We start from the raw sequence: 21,397 nt of genomic DNA, 5'->3' as shown, positions 1-21,397 counted from the left end.
AGAAAGATATAACAAATAATCTGATGGGTGTTTTAGGCTGAAACTTTGCAGTCACATTCTGGAGACACAAAAGATTTGTCTTACCCCTTGAAAAAGGGGAAAATAGGTGCCCTTTAACATAAATGGGAAGGTGGGGGGTTTGGGTAATTGGAAATCAAGGATTTCTTATTTAATGCTGATTTGTAAATAAACCAACCATTAAAAAACAAAGATTTACCACAATTTTGCGGTGAATTGTTTCTTTAATAATACGAATTGCTTTTATATTTAAATAATAGTTCATACATGACAGCACATTTGTTTACAATGTACATTAGGCATCCACAATATCGAATTAAACTTTGTAGCAGTATTAAATTCTGTTTTTCACAGACTCTCTGAAGACCACTAATGTTGATCCATTGGCAGAGGTCATGCTAAAATTAAAATACAATGTGATATACAGTAGACAACAACATTGTGCAGCTTGATGTGCAGAAAATAATATAAATAGATAAATATCAGACAAAAAGTCTCTTAAAAGGATGTAAAGGTTGCTGCAAACGGTGAAAAGCAGAAGCATCATTTCTTATCACAGTGACCAGTTTTTTCCCCATGCTGGTACTTATGTAATACAGCAGTGGCTCTCAAACTTTTTTTTATCAAGTACCACCTCAGAAGAAAAAAATGGTCTCTCCAAGTACCACCAAAATGAGCAGTATTGAAATACAGTACCATAGTAGGCCCAGTAAAGCAGCTAAAACTCTGCACAGTTAAAAAACGTGGCAGATTACCTCAGAAACATAGGCTATATATCATATGTGGCATATTATATACATAATTTTTGATAAATTTTGAAATGTGTGTAGCATGTACATGACATTCTTCATTCCTCCGCGTACCACTAGAAGGAAGCCGGCGTACCACTAGTGGTACACGTACCACAGTTTGAGAACCACTGTAATACAGCATCAATTCCTTGTTCAAAGTGATCTTGACCTCTGGCTCCTGAAAGACAAAACCATATTTCATTACTGTTTAAGAAATTATACTAAACAAGACACGTACTGAGGCAGTGCAAGTGCTTTGCTTACCGTGATTTATTTCTGATGAATAGTAAAATGCATGCTATTATTATGACAATGACAATAACTCCAAACACAATGCCAATAGTGGATGAAGATGCACTTTTTGCTGTGAAGAAATTGCAGGACAGTGTTATTTTTAATAGATTGTATCATTCAGAAACCAGACAAACAACACAACATGACTTCCTGTCTAACGCTGACTAGCCAGTCAGTCAGTATTGACACATTTGAAATGTCATAATGTCGTAAACCATGTAAGGTTGAACAGTCATTGTTTAAACACTTTTGAGATTTTGAAATAAAACTCCTGCAGTGGAGGTAAAAAAGAAGCTATTTCTCTGAGGAAGTGTGTCTTATTTGAGGAAATGTGTTTTCTGCTATTATATGGAGCAGACATTTTCTGTTGACCAAAAAATAATCAGTTTTACTTCTGTGTGAGAACAATGCTACAGTTTTGTTGAGTGTTTTGATGCTGCTTTATCTCACATATTCATCTTAACCAGTGGTCACCAAACTTGTTCCTGGAGGGCCGGTGTCCTGCAGATTTTACCTCCAACCCTAATCAAACACACCTGAACAAGCTAATCAAGGTCTTACTAGGTATACTTGAATCATCCAGGCAGGTGTGCTGAGGCAAGTTGGAGCTAAATCCTGCAGGGACACCGGCCCTCCAGGACCGAGATTGGTGACCCCTGATCTTAACCATCAAAATTTTTATTTAAAAAAAACTGAACTCCTAATACTTCATTATTTAAAATGGAAAGAAAATACATTGACATGATGAAAAATATCACTATACTTAACATTGAGAACAGTATTGTAATTGATAGTAAAGTTTGCAGTTAATTACAAAGAAACTTCAACACCTTCAATTATAATGACATTTTCAATATACACATATATACACATGTACACACACTTGAAGTCAGAATTATTATAAAGTCTTATTTGTTTTATTTCAGCTAGAAAAAAATCAGTTAATAATTTTTTTTAAAACAATTTTAAGCTCAAAATTATTAGCCTCTTTAAGCTAACTTTTTTTTTTAATAGTCTACAGAACAAACCATCGTTATACAATAACTTGCCTAACTACCCAAACCAGCCCAGTTAACCTAATTAACCTAGTTAAGCCTTTAAATGTCACTTTAAGCTGTATAGAAGTGTCTTGAAAAATATCTAGTCAAATATTATTTACTGTCATCACGGCAAAGATAAAAAAATCAGTTATCAGAAATGAGTAATTAAAACTATTATGTTTAGAAATGTGTTGAAAAAAATCTGCTCTCTTTTAAACAGGAATTGGGGAAACAAATAAACAGGGGGGCTAATAACTCTGACTTCAACTGTATATATGGACCGCTTCATGTATTTGCATGATATTTTATTCAGGTTAACTAGGCAGGTTAGGGTAATTAGGCAAGTTATTGTATAACGATGGTTTGTTCTGTAGACTTTCGAAAATAACTAGCTTAAAGGGGCTAAAGATATTGACCTTAAAATAGTGTTTAAAAATTTAAAAACTGGCTAAAAACAGTACTGAACAAAATATGGTTCCATTTGTCTGTCTACTAGCACGAAGATTAATATTATTAAACTGGAAACAGAAAGCCACTCCTACATATACACATCTTATGAGAGATGTAATGAAACATATGGAACTAGAGAAAATCAGATTCTCCCTAAAAAAGAAAGAAGAAAAATTTTATAAAATCTGGCAACCTTTCATGGCTCACTTTAAAGACATAAATTCGACAGGAAATAGTCAAATTGAAGAGGATTAGACCAATTTAGTTTAAAAACAGAAGAGTATTATTATTTTATTTTAACTTTTCTTTACTCTTATTTATTATTTAATATTGTGTTTATTATTTGTTTCCTTTTTGTAATTTCAATTCAAATAAATTTTTATTATTATTATTATTTTTGGTATTATTATTATTTTTTCGTATTCATCTATTATTACTATGTCTATATATGGATTGTTTGTATATTACATGCTTTATTGTCAATTGTGGTGTGAATGTTTGTTTGTCCAAAGATGTAAGTTGTTGTGTTATAAAATAAAAAAAAATAAAGAAAGTTTAAAAAAAAATTAAAAACTGCTTTTTTCTAACTGAAATAAAACAAATAAGACTTTTTCCAAAAGAACAAAAATATTATCAGACATACTGTGAAAATGCCCTTGCTCTGTTAAACATCATTTGGGAAATATTTAAAAAGAAAAAAACAAAAACAAAGGGGGGCTAATAATTCTGAATTCAACTGTATGTTAAATAAACCTAAAAAAAAATCTCAAACAAGATTATTATATTTAAAGGAAAACCTATAAATGCATTAGGGACTCGATTGGTCTTAGCAAGACATTTTTACAGCATTAAAATAATTATTTAACCGCCAATATTTATTGTAAAATGGCTGTCTTTGCCATGTTAAATAATCATTTTAAAATTTGCCAAAAACTTCTAGAATTCTAAGAGCTACAACATAATATGCAGATCCAAGTAGGATTTATATAAGCACTTATTAGTTCATGTTAGTTGATACATTATGTATTAACTATTTAGTTGCAAATAATAAAAAAATAAAGTCTGTTTTACAAGAATATTTTATTCTTTTTGTTTGAAATTGGGGCGAAGCAGTGGCGCAGTAGGTAGTGCTGTCGCCTCAAAGCAAAAAGGTTGTGGGTCGCTGGTTCGATCCTCGCCTCAGTTGGCGTTTCTGTGTGGAGTTTGCATGTTCTCCCTGCGTTTTGCGTGGGTTTCCTCCGGGTGCTCCGGTTAGGCTAAATTGTCCGTATATGAGTGTGTGGATGTTTCCCAGAGATGGGTTGCGGCTGGAAGGGCATCCGCTGTGTAAAAATGTGCTTGATAAGTTGGCGGTTTATTCCGCTGTGGCGACCCCGGATTAATAAAGGGACCAAGCCGACAAGAAAATTAATGAATGAATGTTGAGGCGGCACACATACTAAAATTGGATCAATACAGAAAAAATTTGTATGGTCTTTGTGAAAAAACAAGGGGCTAATAATTCAGGGGGCTAATAATTCTGAATTCAACTGTATCCCATTGCAAGTCTCTAAAAAAAAATTTTTTTTTCAATATGGGTAACTATATGGGTATCCTTATTACAGTGTAACTACTCATTACATACGGTGTAAAATGAATAACGTACTTAATATATGGTTAGGGTTAGAATTTGGGTTAGGTTTAGTTGCATGTAATTCTGCATAGTTCATTGATTCATTTTTCTTCGGCTTAGTCCCTTTAGTCATCAGTGGAATGAACCGCAAACTTATCCAGCATATGTTTTACACAGCGGATGCCCTTCCAGCTGCAACCCAGTACTGGGAAACATTCATACACATTTGTTCACACGCATACACTATGGAAAATTTAGTTAATCTTATTCACATGTCTTTGGACTGTGTGGGAAACCGGAGCACCTAGAGCAGGGGTGGGCAAACTCGGTCCTGGAGGGCCGGTGTCCTGCACAGTTCAGCTCCTACTCTAATCAAACACACCTGCTTATAGATTCTAGTGATCTTGAAGACACTGATTAGCTTGTTCAGGTGTGTTTGACTGGTGTTGGAACAAAACTCTGCAGGGACACCAGCCCTCAAGGATCAAGTTTGCCCATCCCTGACCTAGAGGAAACCCACGCCAACACGGGGAAAACATGCAAACTCCACACAGAAATGCCAACTGACTCAGCCAGGACTCGAACCAGCGACCTTCTTGCTGTGAGACAACAGTGCTAACCACTAAGCCACTGCGTCGCATAGTTAATTGTAGTTAAAATAAAGTGTTACAGAAATGAAAACTTCGCTCAAATGACAAAATATTGCAGGCGTGAATCATACGAATCTGATCTTACCTGTCATCAGCTGTGTAACCTGCAGATTCACTCCTCTCTGTCCTGGCAGTTTGGCATTCTGGTGGTCAGTGATGAAACGAAACACGTACACGCCGCTGTCCGCTGACCTCAGATCAGAGATCATCAGAGAGCAGTTTTTGCTGCCCGTCTGCCCAAAGTACTTGACACGACCCTGGTACGAGGGCTCAGGGAATATTCCTGCACTGTGGTACACGTATCTCTGCGTAATGCAATGGCTTTGATTCAAACACCACATCTCTGACTTTACTCTGTGTGGTTTTCCCTGCTCTGGGTCTTCAGGATAGTCATACCTGCACTGCAGGACTACAGAAGAGCCGAGAGGAGCGTAAACTGGATCACTAGGAACATCCACTATCCAGTCAGCAGCATGAATGCCTGAAATTAAAGCATACTGTATGAATTGGAAACTTTTAGTTTGTAATTTGTGACCCTGCATGACAACATCTTATGTTGCATGGCTATACTGTATTTTTGGCAATAAGAGTCAAATGTTTGTGCCAAAATTATTACAATTTTAAGAAAAGATCATTTTCCATGAAAGCATTTTGTTCTGTAAATTCTGAGCTTTCTTCTGTTGAACAAAGAAGATATTTTAAATAATGTTAGAAACTAGGGATGTCCAGATCAGGGGTTTTTTTGCCTTTGAGTCAGAGTGATTTGATTTTGAGTATCTGCCGATACCGAAATCTGATCAGATATACATATAAAAAGAATTAAAAAAAAAAAAGAGTGAAGAAACAGATCCAGGATGTTCCTCATTTTTTATTTAATTCACCTTATCCTAACATTCAATAATGCTGCTAACAACCAGAGAACTTCTGTGAGGTAGCTTAAACAATCAAGTAATAAATAACATCAATTCTTCACTTTTGGACTTCAGCGCAACAGTAAATATGAAAAAAAATCTAATATAAAAAACAAATAGCACCTTAACTTAAAATGCCCCTTAGGCATGTAAACAAAAACATAAAACAAAAGTGTGACAGTTTTTGCAAAGAGAGTAATGTGCTTTTAAAAACTGCACTCATAACTCTTACCTTCACCACAGTATAAATATCACAGAAGGAAATTTATTTTTTTCTTAATAAAAACTAATACCTTGTCAGGTTGTCAGGTATCAGCTTTTTCTGTTCTCATCAAGAATGTTTGCAACGGCACTAAAAAGTCTCATCAACTTTAAAATACAGTATGTCCAGATCGCAGAAATATTTGCGCTATCTGCTTTAAGCTGCTCCTGTGTTCTCCTTTGCCGGTATTAACCAATAAATGCAAAAAAGGGATGTCATGCTGCACACATTGCTGTTTTTGTGTGAAGTCAAGAAAGAGGTCTAACTAGATGTGCAAACTTAAGCCTTATCGAATCGGGAAACGATTAAAATGGAGACAACCGAAGCAAACAAATTACACATTACTGAACAGCATTACACAGGCCAATGTGTATACGCATAGGCCTAGGTATTTTTTTATTCATTATATTTGTTTACTCGACTGTTGGGATTGTACGTTGAGTGGTCTCGCCACAAAAGGAGAGATGACCCAGCACACCATTCATAATATAAAAATCACAGAATTTCTCGTGATAACTTGGTATAAAACATATTGTATTACATTCTCGTTTTCACTAGATGCGGTTAAACATTCATCCCAAATGCTCCAGAGAGACCTAAAACATATATATTTCCCCCATATGATACTTAATGGGTTTACTAATTACACATTAAGTGTAATTACACAACTGTGCACAAGACTTTTGGCCAGCGGAGAAAATAAAATGGTCGTGCCCAACCGAGTCTGGTTTCTCTCAAGGTTTTTTTTCTTCCCTCGCTTCAGTGAAGTTTTTTTTTCCTCTCCGCTGTCGCCACTACCTTGCATGGTTTGGGATTGGTAGAGCTACCCATCGATGAATTTGCTCTTCAGTGTTTGTACTCTCAGTAATGATTTTAAACCACACTGAACTGAGATAAACTGAACTGAACTTAAACACTAAAAACTGAACTACTCTGTTCCAATTACTATGACCATTTTTGTGAAGCTGCTTTGACACAATCTACATTGTAAAAGCGCTATACAAATAAAGCGGTCACACTTTACAATAAGGTTCATTAGTTAATGTTAATTAATGCATTTACTAAGATGAACAAACAATGAACAATACATTTACTACTGTTTTTGTTCATGTTAGTGAACGTTAGTTCATGAAAATACAGTAGTTCATTATTAGTTCATGTTAACTCATGGTGCATTAACTAATGTTAACAAGCATGGACTTGAATGTTATTAATGTGTTAGTAAGTGTTCAATTATGATTAATAAATGCTGTACAAGTGTTGTTCATGATTAGTTCATGTTAGTAAATGCATTAACTAATGAACCTTATTGTAAAGTGTTACCAATAAAGCTGAATTGAATTGAATTAAATATTTATATACAAGTATTTAAATACATTTATATACATATACAGTTGAGGTCAAAATTATTAGCCCCCTGTTTATTTTTTCCCCAATTCCTGTTTAAAAGAGAGATTTCTTCAACATTTCTGCACAACAACTCATTTCTAATAACTGATTTATTTTATCTTTGCCATGATGACAGTAAATAATATTTGACTAGATATTTTTCAAGACACTTCTATATAGCTTAAAGTGACATTTAAAGCCTTAACTAGGTTAATTAGGCAGGTTAGAGTGTTTAGGCAAGCTATCGTATAAAGATGGTTTAAAAATATATAGCTTAAAGGGGCAAATAATATTGACCTTAAAATGTTATTTTATTTAAAAAAAAAAACTGCTTTTATTTTAGCTGAAATAAAACAAATAAGACTTTCTCCAGAAGAAAAAATATTATCGGGCATCCTGTGAAAATTTATTTGCACTGTTAAACATCATTTAATATATTATTTAATATTTTAAAAAGAAAAAAAATTCAAAGGGGGGGATAATAATTCTGACTCCAACTGTATACTTGAGTCCTGATTAAGAAGTAACGTCCAATTCTGATCGCGTCTGAAACTGTGTGATCACGCTCAATTTCCGATCAAGTGATCGGATCTGGACATCCCTATTAGAAACTGGTAGGGAAAACGAATACTGGTTTCCAACATTTTTTCAAAATAACAACAACAACAACAACAACAACAACAAAACTCAAATAATGGTTTGTGACAAGTAAAGGGTGAGTAAATGATGACAGAATTTTAAGTTTTGTGTAAACTATCACTTTAAAGAGTGAAAAAGGCAAATGAAGCACGCGTGTGAAATCAATTAGTTAATAAGAATAAACACAGTGACTAACAAGTGAATGTACTGTTATTTTTGAGTAACATGCATTGCTAAGAATGCAATTTGAACAATTTTAAAGGAAATTTTCTCAGTTTTTTGGATTGGATATTTCGAACTCTCAAAATCAAGATCTTCAAATAATTGCTAAATATTGTCATATCCTAACAAAACATACATCCATGGAAAGCTTATTTATTCAGCATTCATATGTTGGATAAATAACAATTTTCAAAAAACTGACACTTATGATGTTTTTGTAATCCAAGGTCACATATACATAAATTTGAGCATCTGCTGTGATTAAGCAGTCATGTATTTTATGTCAACAGAAGTACATTTGTGATGTTTAATGTCGAAGTGCGTCTCACCTGAGAAAAGCAGAGATGTCAGGATCCAAACACCTGGTAGGAGATTCGCAGACATTTTTGCTGCCTCAAGTACTTGCTTTTACAGAGCAGTAAAAGTGTCTGACAGCTTCGTCTGGTTTTAGTTCCTCCACCCTTTTGCCGTTATGTCATTATTTCCTGCATGCCTCACTTACATGTATGTTGCATGCATATTGCTTAAAATCATTATCATGTTGTGTTGTTTTACGCTAAATAAATGTTAAATATTTTAGTATACAGTGCTCAGCATAATTGAGTACATCCCATTTTTCTCTATTTTTCAGTGAATATAGGCAATAAATCTTGGTGAATTTAAACAAAGCAGATTTCGTAAACAGATATAGATATTAAAATAATATTTTAGTCACCACAAATATTTTGAAATTTAAAGATAATACATTTAAAGCAAGATATTGCAAAAAAAAAAAAAACTACCTACAACCTACAAAATTTCAACTAATATATATATATATATATATATATATATATATATATATATATATATATATATATATATATATATATTAGTCGAAATTTTGTAGGTTGTAGGTAGTTTTTATATATATATATATATATATATATATATATATATATATATATATATATATATATATATATATATATATATATATATATATATTTATTTATTTATTTTTTATTTTATTTATTTTTTTGCTTTTCTTGATTTTTCCTCTTTTTCAAATTTGTTTTTAATATTTTTCTCTAACTTATACATTTGGTACTAGTTTTTGGACCGTTATCGCAAGTTATTTTGTTAGATAAGCTCCAGATTTGGTTTCATTACTGACAAATCTAATGTATATGCACAAATGTAATACTGTCGAGCGTCCTATTAAAAATATAAATTTAAAAGATAGATTTGTGAGACGTGTACTTATATACACTATGCTGAGCACTGTAGCTGCTTGGTTAAATGTTTGATTTAATCTAACCATGTAGTTATTTGATAAAAAATTATGTTACTAATTATTTTAAACCTTAATTAATCTTGTTACATATGAACTAATAGCTGCAAGAGTTGTTATGATAATTAGAAAAATAATAACATTTTAACGTTTATATTAATGTTATGTAGTGAATAACGTTTTTGTATTTATGACCATTCAGAGCTAAACAGCAATATTGAGTAGCATATAAGTAAAGTTCTAATATGAATAGCATTATGCATGAATAATATAATAATATTTGCTAATTAGGAAATGTTTACTGTTGTTGTAATCGTTATTCTTATCATTAATATATTACTGTCATGAACACTCTCTGGATTTAGCATGGTAATGAATATGCATATGGCAATGTTGATGTATTTAGTCTTGGTGGTATACTGTAGATCTGCTGCTGCTGCTGATCTACAAAGCAAAGCAAGGACCGAGACCTGCTACTGCCAGTATAACAATATATAACACAGAATATAACACGCTGCAGCTGCAAACATAATATACATGTAACCCCCGTAGCAGATCTAAACACAGGTGGAGCTGGGGTGCAGGAGGGTCTCAAAAAACGCACCGCAGCTTAACAGCGGAAAATGACATGGAGCATTTAAACTGATGAGGAGCAAGCTCATTGGCTGCCGAGGGACAGCAACCAATCTCCTGTGCCATGCAGTTAATGACGCAGGAGCAGATTAGGTGACCTTTGTCAAATGGTCCCAAAAAAATCACTAAATGCACGACTACAGAATGTTAGGTTTACACAGCATAATACTCAATACTCACTGCCCTTGAGTACCTTTGAATGGTCCATTTTTTATTCATACTTTGAGTAATATTTACCACAGATACGTTTACTCTACTTGCACTACATTTTTGGGCAAGTAATGGTACTTTTATTGGAGTATGATTTTTCAGTACTCTTTCCACCACTGATAGTGTGTAAGTGTGTGACACCTTTGCACACTTACCTTGATATGTTTGTAAAAAAATAATAATAACTTAATAATAATAGCTCTCAGAACATAGTAAACAAAGTAAATGTATGTATACACTACTGTTTTACTCCAGAATTCAGAAATAAATGTCAGAAACTTGTGTGCACATGCCTATATCTGAAGGATTAATGCTGCAAATTAATGTTCAACAGTAGAAATTACACCTTTTACCTCTTCCCAACAGGGAAACCACCAACAATCAAAAACTGCATTGTTATAAACTGTAATGGCGTTTCACTAAAAATGTCATTATACTGGAAATCAATGGGGCAAAGACTGCCACGAAAATAACGAAAGGGTCGTATATTTGAACAGTACATGAGGATTAAACCCAAAATTGCTTAGTGATCATCTGATGCTCTGCTCCTGAAACTGAAATGCGCGCACACAGACCCACCTGTCCAGTGAACGCGCGCACCCGCCCGCACGCACACCTGCGCTCCCCTGAGCCTCCGCACTGACCGGAAGAGGGCGGTTTCCACACCAGCGAACAGCGGAGAAACTGCGGGCAGCCTGAAGACAAGAGCCGGAAAACAGAAGCTTCATTTAACACCAAATAAAAGAGCCTTAGACTCCGGGGAAACGGAAATGTCAGCGCGAATATCTGGAGAAAACAACTGATTAACGTTTTTTCAGCTCTTTGTTACTTATTCACGAGTTTATTCAAGAAGCTGAAGTGAAGAGGTGGAGGTGAGAACTTTGGTTTTTACTCTTATCATCAGCATTAGACGACTAAATCCTGAAGAATAGAAAAATAGTTTTGTATATTTGCATATTTTCATTGTATCTATTTCACATTGTTTAAAATCTAGTTTTATAGCCTATCTGGGTTTTATTTCCAGTTTCAACCTAGTCTAACATTTTCCTCGTGTGAAAAAACTCACCGTCAAACTGTATTTTTCATTCATGCCAAATAGCCTAAAAAATCTGTTTCACCTTTTTAAATTAACAGTTCAATTAAAAAAAGTCATGTGCTCAGAAAATACATGTGAAAACTGTAGCCATTAGAAAGATGTATAAACAAGTTACTCAACTCAACACTAAAAACATTTCAGCTAAATCTAAAACTCAAAACTCAAAGTTTAACATTACACACAGTAATGAGGTCATTGCACTTCGATAGATTTTATCTTAATTATTAATGCAAACAGAGAGTAGAAATATATACACGCGGAATAAAAATTTTGTATTAAAAATACTTTTATCAGAAATATCGATATTTTTTTATTATCAGGGATTAATAACAGCAGTGACAGTAATCCTCTGATTTTTTCCCCCTCAGTTTGCCCTTTGGTTTATTTAACTTGCTTAACCCATCTTTGGCCATGACATTAGTTATATTATTTTCTATCCATTTCTTAACATTTCCAGGTCTGAAAGAACATCAAGTCGGATTTTTTGAGGAGGAATCATCTATTGGAAGCTTATATTTCAGCTTTCTTATTTGGATAAACATGTCAGAGAAGAAGGTCGGTGAGTGCTGAGCTATTTCTCTCTTTTTTTCTGACATCAGACGACTGATGTGTTAAAGATTAACCGAGCTGTCCTGTGTTGGGTCATGTACTCGATTTGTTTTGGTCGGTCTGGATCAGAGTTTTACTTTGACAAAAGGCCAAAAGGTGTCAAGACATTACATGACGTGATGTGGCCATACGGCTGTTTATATTTATGCACAAACAACCAAAATATCTGTTTAATAACCCTTTTCTTCATATGAACTTGTGCATTTAGGTTACCTTCAGCAATTGGGGTTGTTTAAGGTGTTTTATGGATAAATAATTATGTTCGGTTTAATTATTATTATGTAAAATACAGCTTTTAAAATACAAACATATAAACTCACCAGCCACTTTATTAGGTACACCTTACTAGTATCGGGTTGGACCCCCTTTTGCCTCCAGATCTGCCTTAATCCTTCATGGAATAGATTCAACAAGGTACTGGAAATATTCCTCATAGATTTTGGTCCATATTGACATGATAGTATCATCACAGTTGCTGCAGATTGGTCGGCTGCTCGTTCATGATGCCAATCTCCCGTTCCACCACATCCCAAAAGTGCTCTATTGGATTGAGGTCTGGTGACTGTGGTGGTCATTTGTGTACAGCGAACTCATTGTCATGTTCAAGAAACCAGTCTGAGATGATTCGCACTTTATGACATGGCACATTATCCTGCTGGAAGTAGCCAACAGAAGATGGGTACACTGTGATCATAAAGGGATGGACATGGTCCGCAACAATACTCAGATGTGCTGTGGTGTTGAAACCATGCTCAGTTGCAACAAATGGGCCCAAAGTGTGCCAAGAAAATATCCCCCACACCATTACACCAATACCACCATCAGCCTGAACCATTGATACAAGGCAGGATGGATTCTTGCTTTCATGTTGTTGATGCCAATTTCTTACCGTACCATCCAAATGTCGCAGCAGAAATCAAGACTCATCAGACCAGGCAACGTTTTTACAATCTTCTATTGTACAATTTTGGTGAGCCTGTGTGAATTGTAGCCTCAGTTTCCTGTTCTTAGCTGACAGGAGTGGTACCCGGTGTGGTCTTCTGCTGTTACAGCCCATCCACCTCAAGGTTGGACATGTTGTGCATTCAGAGATGCTCTTCTGCATACCTCAGTTGTAGCGAGTGTTTATTTGAGTTACTGTTGCCTTTCTATTAGCTTGAACCAGTCTGGACATTCTCCTCTGACCTCTTGCATTTGCGTCCACAGAGCTGCCTCCTACTGGATATTTTCTCTTTTTCTGTAAACCATAGAGAGGGTTGTGCATGAAAATCCCAGTAGATCACCAGATTCTGAAATACTCAGACCAGCCGGTCTGGCACCAACAACCATGCCACGTTTAAAGTCCCTTAAATCACCTTTCTTCCCCATTCTGATGCTCGGTTTGAATTGCAGCAGATCGTCTTGACCATGTCCACATGCCTAAATGCCCTGAGTTGCTGCCATGTGATTGGCTGATTAGAAATTTGCATTAACGAGTAGTTGGACAGGTGTACCTAATTAAGTGGTTGGTGAGTATGTGTCAAAGAAAAGGTGTTGCGCAAAACAACCAAAGTGTGTTATAAACTGCTATTTTTGTCTATATGTAGATTATCTACAACAGCTGTTGTTGTTTAAGGTGCTTATGTATACACACTTATGTTTAGTTTAATTACTATTATTTTTTTAAGATACAGCTTTTAAAATATAAATATAGGCGTCAAAGAAGAAAAGGTGTTGAGCAAAACAACAAAAGCTTATTATAAATGTATTTTTGTCTGTGCATTTATTTCCAATTTATCATCCATTCTTTTTAAAGAGAGTTGAATAGTGGTTTATAATGTTAAAATTTGGATTGAGATCAGCTTGTAGAGTATGGATGTTTTCAAAGTCTATCCTCTATAGCAGGGCCTACTAAACTTGTTCAGGGCCGGTGCCCTGCAGATTTTAACTCCAACCCTAATCAAACACACCTAAACAAGCTAATCAAGGTCTTACTAGGTATACTTGAAACACCCAAGCAGGTGTGTTGAGTCAAGTTGGAGCTAAACCCTGCAGGGCATCGGACCTCCAGGAACGAGATTGGTGACCCCTGCTCTATAGCCAGGGTTCCCAAACTTTTCAGCTTGCGACCCCTAAAATAACAATTCCAGTGACTCACGACCCTCACTATCCTTGTAAGTGGTAATAAGCATACAAACATTGCACACAAAGGTGCACACACACATATAGGAATCATATAAACAGGAGCATATAGACAACAAAAAAATGCAACAGTCTAACAACCATATAATGCTTTATAGTCATTATTCATTTGTTTAATTTAATATTAACCTTACTTAATGAGAATGGTGGGCACAATGTGTAGAGAACAAGACTTTTCTTGGTTTGATTTTGGAGACCAGCACTCGGAGATCATTTTCCATGTTCAAATGTAGCCTTTATTTTTAATGTATATGAAGGCAGTAACAGTGTTCAAGTTTAACATTGGGCCGTAAAAATGCAACTAACGCTACTGCTGTGTCGTTAATCTGGCACAATAACCCCAGGGGTCGCAATCCAATGAAAAAAATATATTTAAAGTTTTTTTTATGTAACTATTAAATACATTTTTTAAACCTTCTTTAGGTTATGGATAAAATATGGTAATTCTAATAGTTTAATAACATATATGAGATTTGTGGAAATCAACAAGTGACCTCCATTCATTGTCCTCCAACCCCCAGGGGATCCCGACCCCCACTTAGGGAACCACTGCTCTATAGGACAAGCCACAAAATTAAATGAACCTCTGGGACAAAGCATCATTTAATTGTAGAATCAACATTCATATATTTAGTCGATACACTTTAAATTTAACTGCAAAGCTTGAATCATCCAGGTATAGCCATTTTGAGTGAGCGAGAAAGAAAGGGAGAGAGAGAGGGAGCAAAGGAGAGAGCAGTGTACCATGAAGAAGCTCTGTCTCATACAAGCTCCCACTCAAGACAAAAGTAGTACTTGTTCTCTGGTCAAATGGGTCACGACAGGTGCTGTAGAAACAGTCTGAGGCAGTGGGGAAATCCTCACCAACTGAAACCAGAGAGAGCAAACATCAAAACATCACACTGTTTCAGTTTTGTTCTGACCACTAATGTAGCCACTGAAGTCTGGGCATGGACAAAACGTCACTGGTCACATGTGGATGTGTAACTTTAGGCACTTTTTTTGCTAAACAGCTTGCATCAGCGATCAAGACATTAAAGAGTTGTTTTTATTATAGATGGTTTCAGTCTGATATATGCTCACTATTTTAGCCACACCATCTATTACCATGTTAAACCCAATTTTACCTTCGGAACTGCTTTAATTCTTCACGGCATAGATTCAACCAATTCTATTAACTTCCAAATGTTGAAACTTCAGCACATTTTAAAGGTGCTCTATTGGATTATGATCTAGAGATTGTGGAGATATTTGAGTTTAGTGAACTCTTTAGATGGGTTGCCAACCTATAACGTGAAGCAAATCTTATCAGTTTGCAAAATAAGAAGGCTGAAGTATTCGTAACGTAGTAACCAACAGTAAACAAGGCAAGCATAGTGGAGACAGCTGATAAACCACATGGGAGTAATCAAAGTCAAGTCAAAGTCAGCTTTATTGTCAATTCGACCACATGTGCAGGACAATACGGAGAATCAAATTTACGTTACTCTCAGACCCTAGGTGACTAACATATAATAATATTTTAAAAAGTAGAATTTTAAAGCCAGCAAAAGGCTTGTAAACATGATAATTATGATAAAGTGACAGTATAATGCAAAACAATATATAGTAATGTTTTTTTTTTGTTGTGAGAGTTTATTTGGGATGTGCATCCACTTTATATCGCTAGTTTCTCATATGATTTGTTACAACCTCTCTCAAAAAGAATAACTCGTTTTAAACAGAGAAAGCAACATAAAAAAAGAAACTTAGTAAACATTATTATCATTTTTAAATCAATTTATTTTTACCAGAAAACCAATAATAACGATAACAAATGCTTACCCCACAACAAACGAATGAAATAATAAATCCCCAGAAAGAAACCAAAAAAAAAGAAAGACAAGAAAACAACCACAAAATCAAATGCTGGCTGGTCCACTAAAGCTATGTCTCCCTTTCGCCTCCTCGTTGGCATGCGCACTGGTATCAAAAGCCAAGAAAAACAAAGGAGGGTTAATAAAAAAAAAAGAAGAACACAAAGAAAAAGACACAGACCGTAACACTTCCCTACCAAAAATAAAAAAAATAATAAATAAAAAAATAAATAACAACAACAATAATAATAATAATAATAATAATAATAATTTAAAAAAAATGCTGATTAACAATAGCTGGGTTTCCACCAAGCTGTGTTATGTCAAAGTCCCTTTGAGGAAAGTCATTTCACTCGCCGACTATCTTTGAAAGGCCTCTCTGGCAGTATGCTCGGGCATTCTGTCTGAATTGGGAAACATCAAATTCTCCAAGTTTGCCAAGCTTATGTTACATATTTGGAATCACCAATAAAATTAAACAACAACTGTCTCATAAGTTTTGCTTTTAAACGTTTGAATCAAACAAAACTGCATTTTTTCAGGTTGCCTGAGCTAATGCGCACTCAAAAGGAACGAGATCTCGACACCAACCTTATTTATGGTCATGTAAAACATTATAATCCTCTGGCTAATGATCGTCTGATTGCGTTGCACTTCTGAAGTGATTCACAACATGGTCTTGACAGGATTGACTGTACCTCGTGTTCGTTTCATACAGATTACAAAACCAAAAAAAATTGTATTTAGAAGTGCACTTGGTTTATTTAAAGGTACAGATTTCAAACTTTGTGGATATTTTTTCTAATGTCTGTGAAGCAAGTTTTCACTGAGATCCCAGTGTGTTTGTTGACCACCAAACTGTCGTAAAAGCACACGTCTAGTCCGAGCTTCTTCTTCAAAGAAGGTCAGTGTATAGTAATCGCTGATTGCCTCCTGTACTAGTGGGCGAGGCTTCAGTCAACATATTGACCATTATACTTTTCCCCATTCAAAACTATACGAGTGACATGTCTTGTGTACTCTATAGTCTTTGGTTATATCCAAGAAAGTAGTTTGAAATGAAGTGTGCTTTGGACAACAAATACTGTATAGATAAAATTCCATGACTTTCAATGTGAAGTGATTATAGTCGAGTATGGTTACCTGTACTCAAAATTGGTCCTCTGTTTTTGACCCATCCAAGTGCACACACACACACACACACACACACACACACACACACACACACACACACACACACACACACACACACACACACACACACACACACACACACACACATACACACACACACACACACACACAAGAGTGTGGTTTCATTCACTCTCCCTATCTTCAATTCTAGCTGGGAATTGAACCTGAGCCTTTTTAATTACAAGTCCAACTCACTAACCAATAGGCCACAACTGTCTCTGGAATATATGTCTGGAATAATATTTGGAATAGACCTTGATAGACCATGATATTCCATGACCTATGGGAATCCTGACATACTTATAAACAATGTAAACTGTACCTACCAAGGTCAGCAACAATACTAACTGTGGCAAAAAAAGGCCCAAAGAACGGCAAGAAAGTTTCACCACTACAACGCTAGCATTATACCCTGAAATGTTGATAAATAGCAAGATAGATCCATGCTTTGCTGTTGAATGATGAAATCAAAACAAGTTTTCTTTTTGTTGAGCCTTGCTTTGCTGTAATGACTTAATGAAGAGCGTCTCTGAGCACACAACACAAACTGTAAAGCAGGTGAGCTACAACAGCAAAAGAAAAAGAAGTAGCTTTAGCTGTCACCGGTGTGGTGTGCTCTTCTTCTGCTGCTGTAGCTCATCTGCTTCACAGTTTGATGTGTTGTGTGCTCAGAGACGCTCTTCATTAAGTCGTACTGAGTGCTTATTTGAGTTACTGTTATCTTTCTGCCAGCTCAAACCAGCTCAAACTCAAATCTTGTTGTTCTCTTTTAACCTCTGGCCCCAAAAAGATCTACCTACATATCTGGATATATTCTCTTTTTTGGACCATTCTCTGTAAGTCCTAGATGGTTGTGTGTGAAAATCCCAGTAGATCAGCAGTTTCTGAAATACATCCATATGACAACAGCAACCATAACTATAATCAGAGTCATTTAAATAACCTTTCTTCTATATTCTGATAGTGGGATTGAACTTCAGCAGGTTGTCTTGACCTCATCTGCATCACTAAATGCAGCCATGTGATTTGTTGATGTATATATATATATATATATATATATATATATATATATATATATATATATATATATATATATATATATATATATATTAGTGTTAATGAGCAGCTAAACAGGTTTAAAAATGAGACTGATTGGCATATAACCATAAATAATAAAAAAAAAAACTCACGTCCATTCTTTCATCTTAAAATGGCATTTAAAAGCACTAAGCTACATAGTTCATTGATATCTTTTTATATAAACAATGCTATTCATACTGTAATTTACACCCAATTCACATGGGACGTCAGAGCTTGCCATTGACTTTAAATGGGTGATGAGCGTTACTCACTGTAGAAGTTGGGAGTTTCTCAACTTTTCACGTGGAAAACTCTAACGTCAGTATGGCGAATGAAGCCCCGCCTACTAGTATAGGAGCCAGTCATCAATTCCTATACACTGACGTTTTTCTGGAAATCTCGCACTGGAATCTCAGCGAATTCTTGCTTCACAGACATAAGAAATATATCCACATGAAGCTTGAAATTTCTACTTTTAAATGAACCAAGTGCACTCATAAACAAAAGTTTTTTGCTTTTGTAATCTGTATGAGATGATCGCGAGGTACAGTCTGTCCTGTCAAACGCACATCACATGACAGCAAACTACTCAAACGGCCACAAACTTGTGAACAAAGAGTCGTAGTCATTTCTGGAGGAGATATGCCATCAAGACCAAGTTGTGAATTACTTCTGAAGAGCAGCACAATTATACGAAGCAATATTCAGAGGACGATAATGTGCAACACGGCCATAAATGAGGTTGGTGTCGTGATCTCGTTCCTTTTAAGTGCGCATGCGCATTACCTTGGGCACCCTTAAAAATGCAGATTTTGTTTGATTCAGCTGTTTAGAAATTAAACTTATGAGACAGTTATCATTGAATTTTATTGGTGATTCCAAATACTGTGTGTAATGTAATTGTGAGAGGCATTTCAAAGATGGCCACCTAGTAAAATTACTTGCTTTAAAGGGACATTGTTGCGATCTAATTTTATTGGCTCACGCAGTTATGATGATCGCGTCAGCTCCAACTTCAAGCACGCTCTCCGTGAAGCGTTAATGCTGACACCTTGTGTGAATCAGGCATTGGAGACAACATTTATTTTGGAAAAAATAAAATGTAAAATATGATAAAAAAAACCTGGGCGTCACAATCACCTCGCAGCAAGAAGGTCTTTGACTGGGTCAGTTGGCATTTCTGTGTGAAGTTTACATGTTCTCCCTATGTTCGCATGGGTTTCCTCCGCGTGCTCCGGTTTGCTCCACAAGTCCAAAGACATGCGCTATAGGTGAATTGGCTCAAAACATATGCTGGATTAGTTGGCGGTTCGTTCCACTGTTGCGACCCCAGACTAATAAATGGACTAAGCCTAAAAGAAAATGAATGAATGATATAAAAAAAAAAATTGCAACTGTTGATTAGATTTTTAAGTGAAAGTTGGTCCAGTGACGTAAACCAAAACTTACAGCATCTACTTTCAAGTCTTCAGAAATCATTGAAAGTTATTAAAATGAAAAACATTTAGAACAAATGTCAACTTTATTTTAAGGTGTGCTTGTTAAATATCTTTGTACTTACTATACTAATTACAATGAATTTTGCATAATTAAATGAAACTAACAATCATCTTAACCATAATATAGAAAGTACATGTAATTAATTATTAATAATCAATAGTTAAATTAACAGTTATATTAAGTACACTTATATGGACACCAATAATCAGATTTTAATGCGATTAGGACAACACTCTGATTAAGAGTCTACCAAGTAAACAGCAATTTTTGATTACCTTAATCCGACTTAAGTCATAATCAAACTAACAGAAATGGAATTAAGACAAGTGGAGTATGCTGACTTTAGTCTCATTATTGAAGTACAGACATGTTAACACCGAAATCAAACTATTACCGTCGTGTAGGATTTTCGCTGCAAATTGTGACAGGATAGTCCATACACACACGGCTGTTTGACACTATTCTCTGCACCTACAGTCAGTGAAGGACCACAGACACCTGCATCGTGAAATGCAGAGTTTTTTTTCCCATTCAGCGCGTGCTATCAAAGTCCATTAAAACAACACTCTTCCAGAAGTTCATACTCACATCTTATATCTCGTTTGTCACGGGGGTATGCATGAAATGTTCCTGAATGAAATTGAAAATGCCAAACTGCAGTTAAAGTCAACAAATTAAACTAAAACACCCAAAATTACATAAAACTCCAAAGTAAATGTTGATAGCTTGATTACGCAATGATGTTAATCGAGTTATGTGCTATAATAGGTTAAACAGGATCTTAAAGGAAACATTCAAAAAGCAACATGTAAATACCTTAATCATATTGTCTTATTCAGAGTAAGGCCAATCATTCAAGCACTGTAACAAGGACACCTTAAAATACTATAACCCAAATGTTGCTATGGTGTCTTTTTTTATCAACTAAAAGCATCTTAAATGATTGACAAATTTTAAACTTATTTACTGTTGTTGTTAGTTTATATTATGACAAATAATCTGCAAATGAGATTTAGTTTAATACTGCCAGCTATTTTGTATGCTCACTATGTGTACTCAAATGACTGTAACCCAGAATGTAAACAGAAAGTTTTAAAAAGCATACTGATGCTTTCTTTGTTGCTGCTGAAATAACCAAATGTACCAGCTACAAAGAAAATCCTTCCTCTCCTGGAAACAAAATGAGCATCAGAAGCTCATTTGCATTTAAAGGCACTCACAAGACAGCATGTTTTGCTTTTACCCCTAAAGAAGACATTTACTGCATTGTATATTAATTATACCTATATTACAATACTTCTTGAATAAAAAGGCTCAGTAGGACACTTTTAATACAGGGTAGGCCATTTATATGGATACATCTTAATGAAATAGGAATGGTTGGTGATATTATCATCCTGTTTGTGGCACATTAGTATATTTGAGGTGGCAAACTTTTCAAGATGGGTGGTGACCATGGTGGCCATTTTGAAGTCGGCCATCTTAGA

The 21,397-nt window shown here is 35.2% G+C and overlaps 2 protein-coding genes across 6 annotated transcripts in view; one reads left to right on the top strand and one right to left on the bottom strand.

Annotated features, from left to right (window-relative positions):
* Nucleotides 1-222: 222 nt before the first annotated feature.
* Nucleotides 223-8,758, bottom strand: LOC101885065 (myelin-associated glycoprotein). Of its 4 annotated transcripts, XM_087288268.2 has the most exons (5): nucleotides 8,608-8,755; nucleotides 4,941-5,336; nucleotides 1,074-1,173; nucleotides 947-987; nucleotides 223-623 (listed from the first exon to the last, which is right to left on the bottom strand). In XM_087288268.2, the coding sequence occupies exons 1-4, from the start codon at nucleotides 8,660-8,662 to the stop codon at nucleotides 963-965; spliced, it is 576 nt and encodes a 191-aa protein (XP_087144394.1). In that variant the 5' UTR covers nucleotides 8,663-8,755; the 3' UTR covers nucleotides 223-623; nucleotides 947-962. The 4 variants fall into 4 exon arrangements, 3 of the variants coding, with proteins under 3 accessions (XP_087144394.1, XP_087144393.1, XP_087144395.1); XM_087288267.2 differs by having other exon boundaries at nucleotides 223-987; nucleotides 8,608-8,758; XM_087288269.2 differs by lacking the exon at nucleotides 1,074-1,173 and having other exon boundaries at nucleotides 223-987; nucleotides 8,608-8,747.
* A 2,236-nt stretch (nucleotides 8,759-10,994) lies between these two features.
* Nucleotides 10,995-21,397, top strand: part of hpn (hepsin) — a 40,566-nt gene continuing 30,163 nt past the window's right edge. The window contains 2 exon segments of one of the 2 annotated variants that reach the window (NM_001098187.2): nucleotides 10,995-11,266; nucleotides 11,948-12,049. In NM_001098187.2, coding sequence (NP_001091657.2) covers nucleotides 12,025-12,049 — 25 coding nt within the window. In that variant the 5' untranslated portion in view covers nucleotides 10,995-11,266; nucleotides 11,948-12,024. 2 annotated transcript variants of the gene reach the window in all.

The sequence above is a fragment of the Danio rerio genome, chromosome 16 (genome assembly GCF_052040795.2).
Source record: "Danio rerio strain M-AB ecotype USA chromosome 16, GRCz13ab, whole genome shotgun sequence".
Classification (NCBI taxonomy): Eukaryota; Metazoa; Chordata; class Actinopteri; order Cypriniformes; family Danionidae; genus Danio; species Danio rerio.
The sequence above is the reverse complement of the archived record's forward strand: the minus strand, read 5'-3'. Positions and strand labels throughout refer to the sequence as shown.

What these genes read in the sequence shown, in the direction of transcription:
- LOC101885065 (XM_087288267.2), bottom strand. Translation starts at nt 8,662, where the DNA reads ATGTCTGCGAATCTCCTACCAGGTGTTTGGATCCTGACATCTCTGCTT. An exon ending in GACATCTCTGCTTTTCTCAG is followed by an intron (nt 5,337 to 8,607) that starts GTGAGACGCACT and finishes CTTTAATTTCAG; the next exon opens with GCATTCATGCTGCTGACTGG. An exon ending in TTCATCAGAAATAAATCACG is followed by an intron (nt 988 to 1,073) that starts GTAAGCAAAGCA and finishes TTTGTCTTTCAG; the next exon opens with GAGCCAGAGGTCAAGATCAC.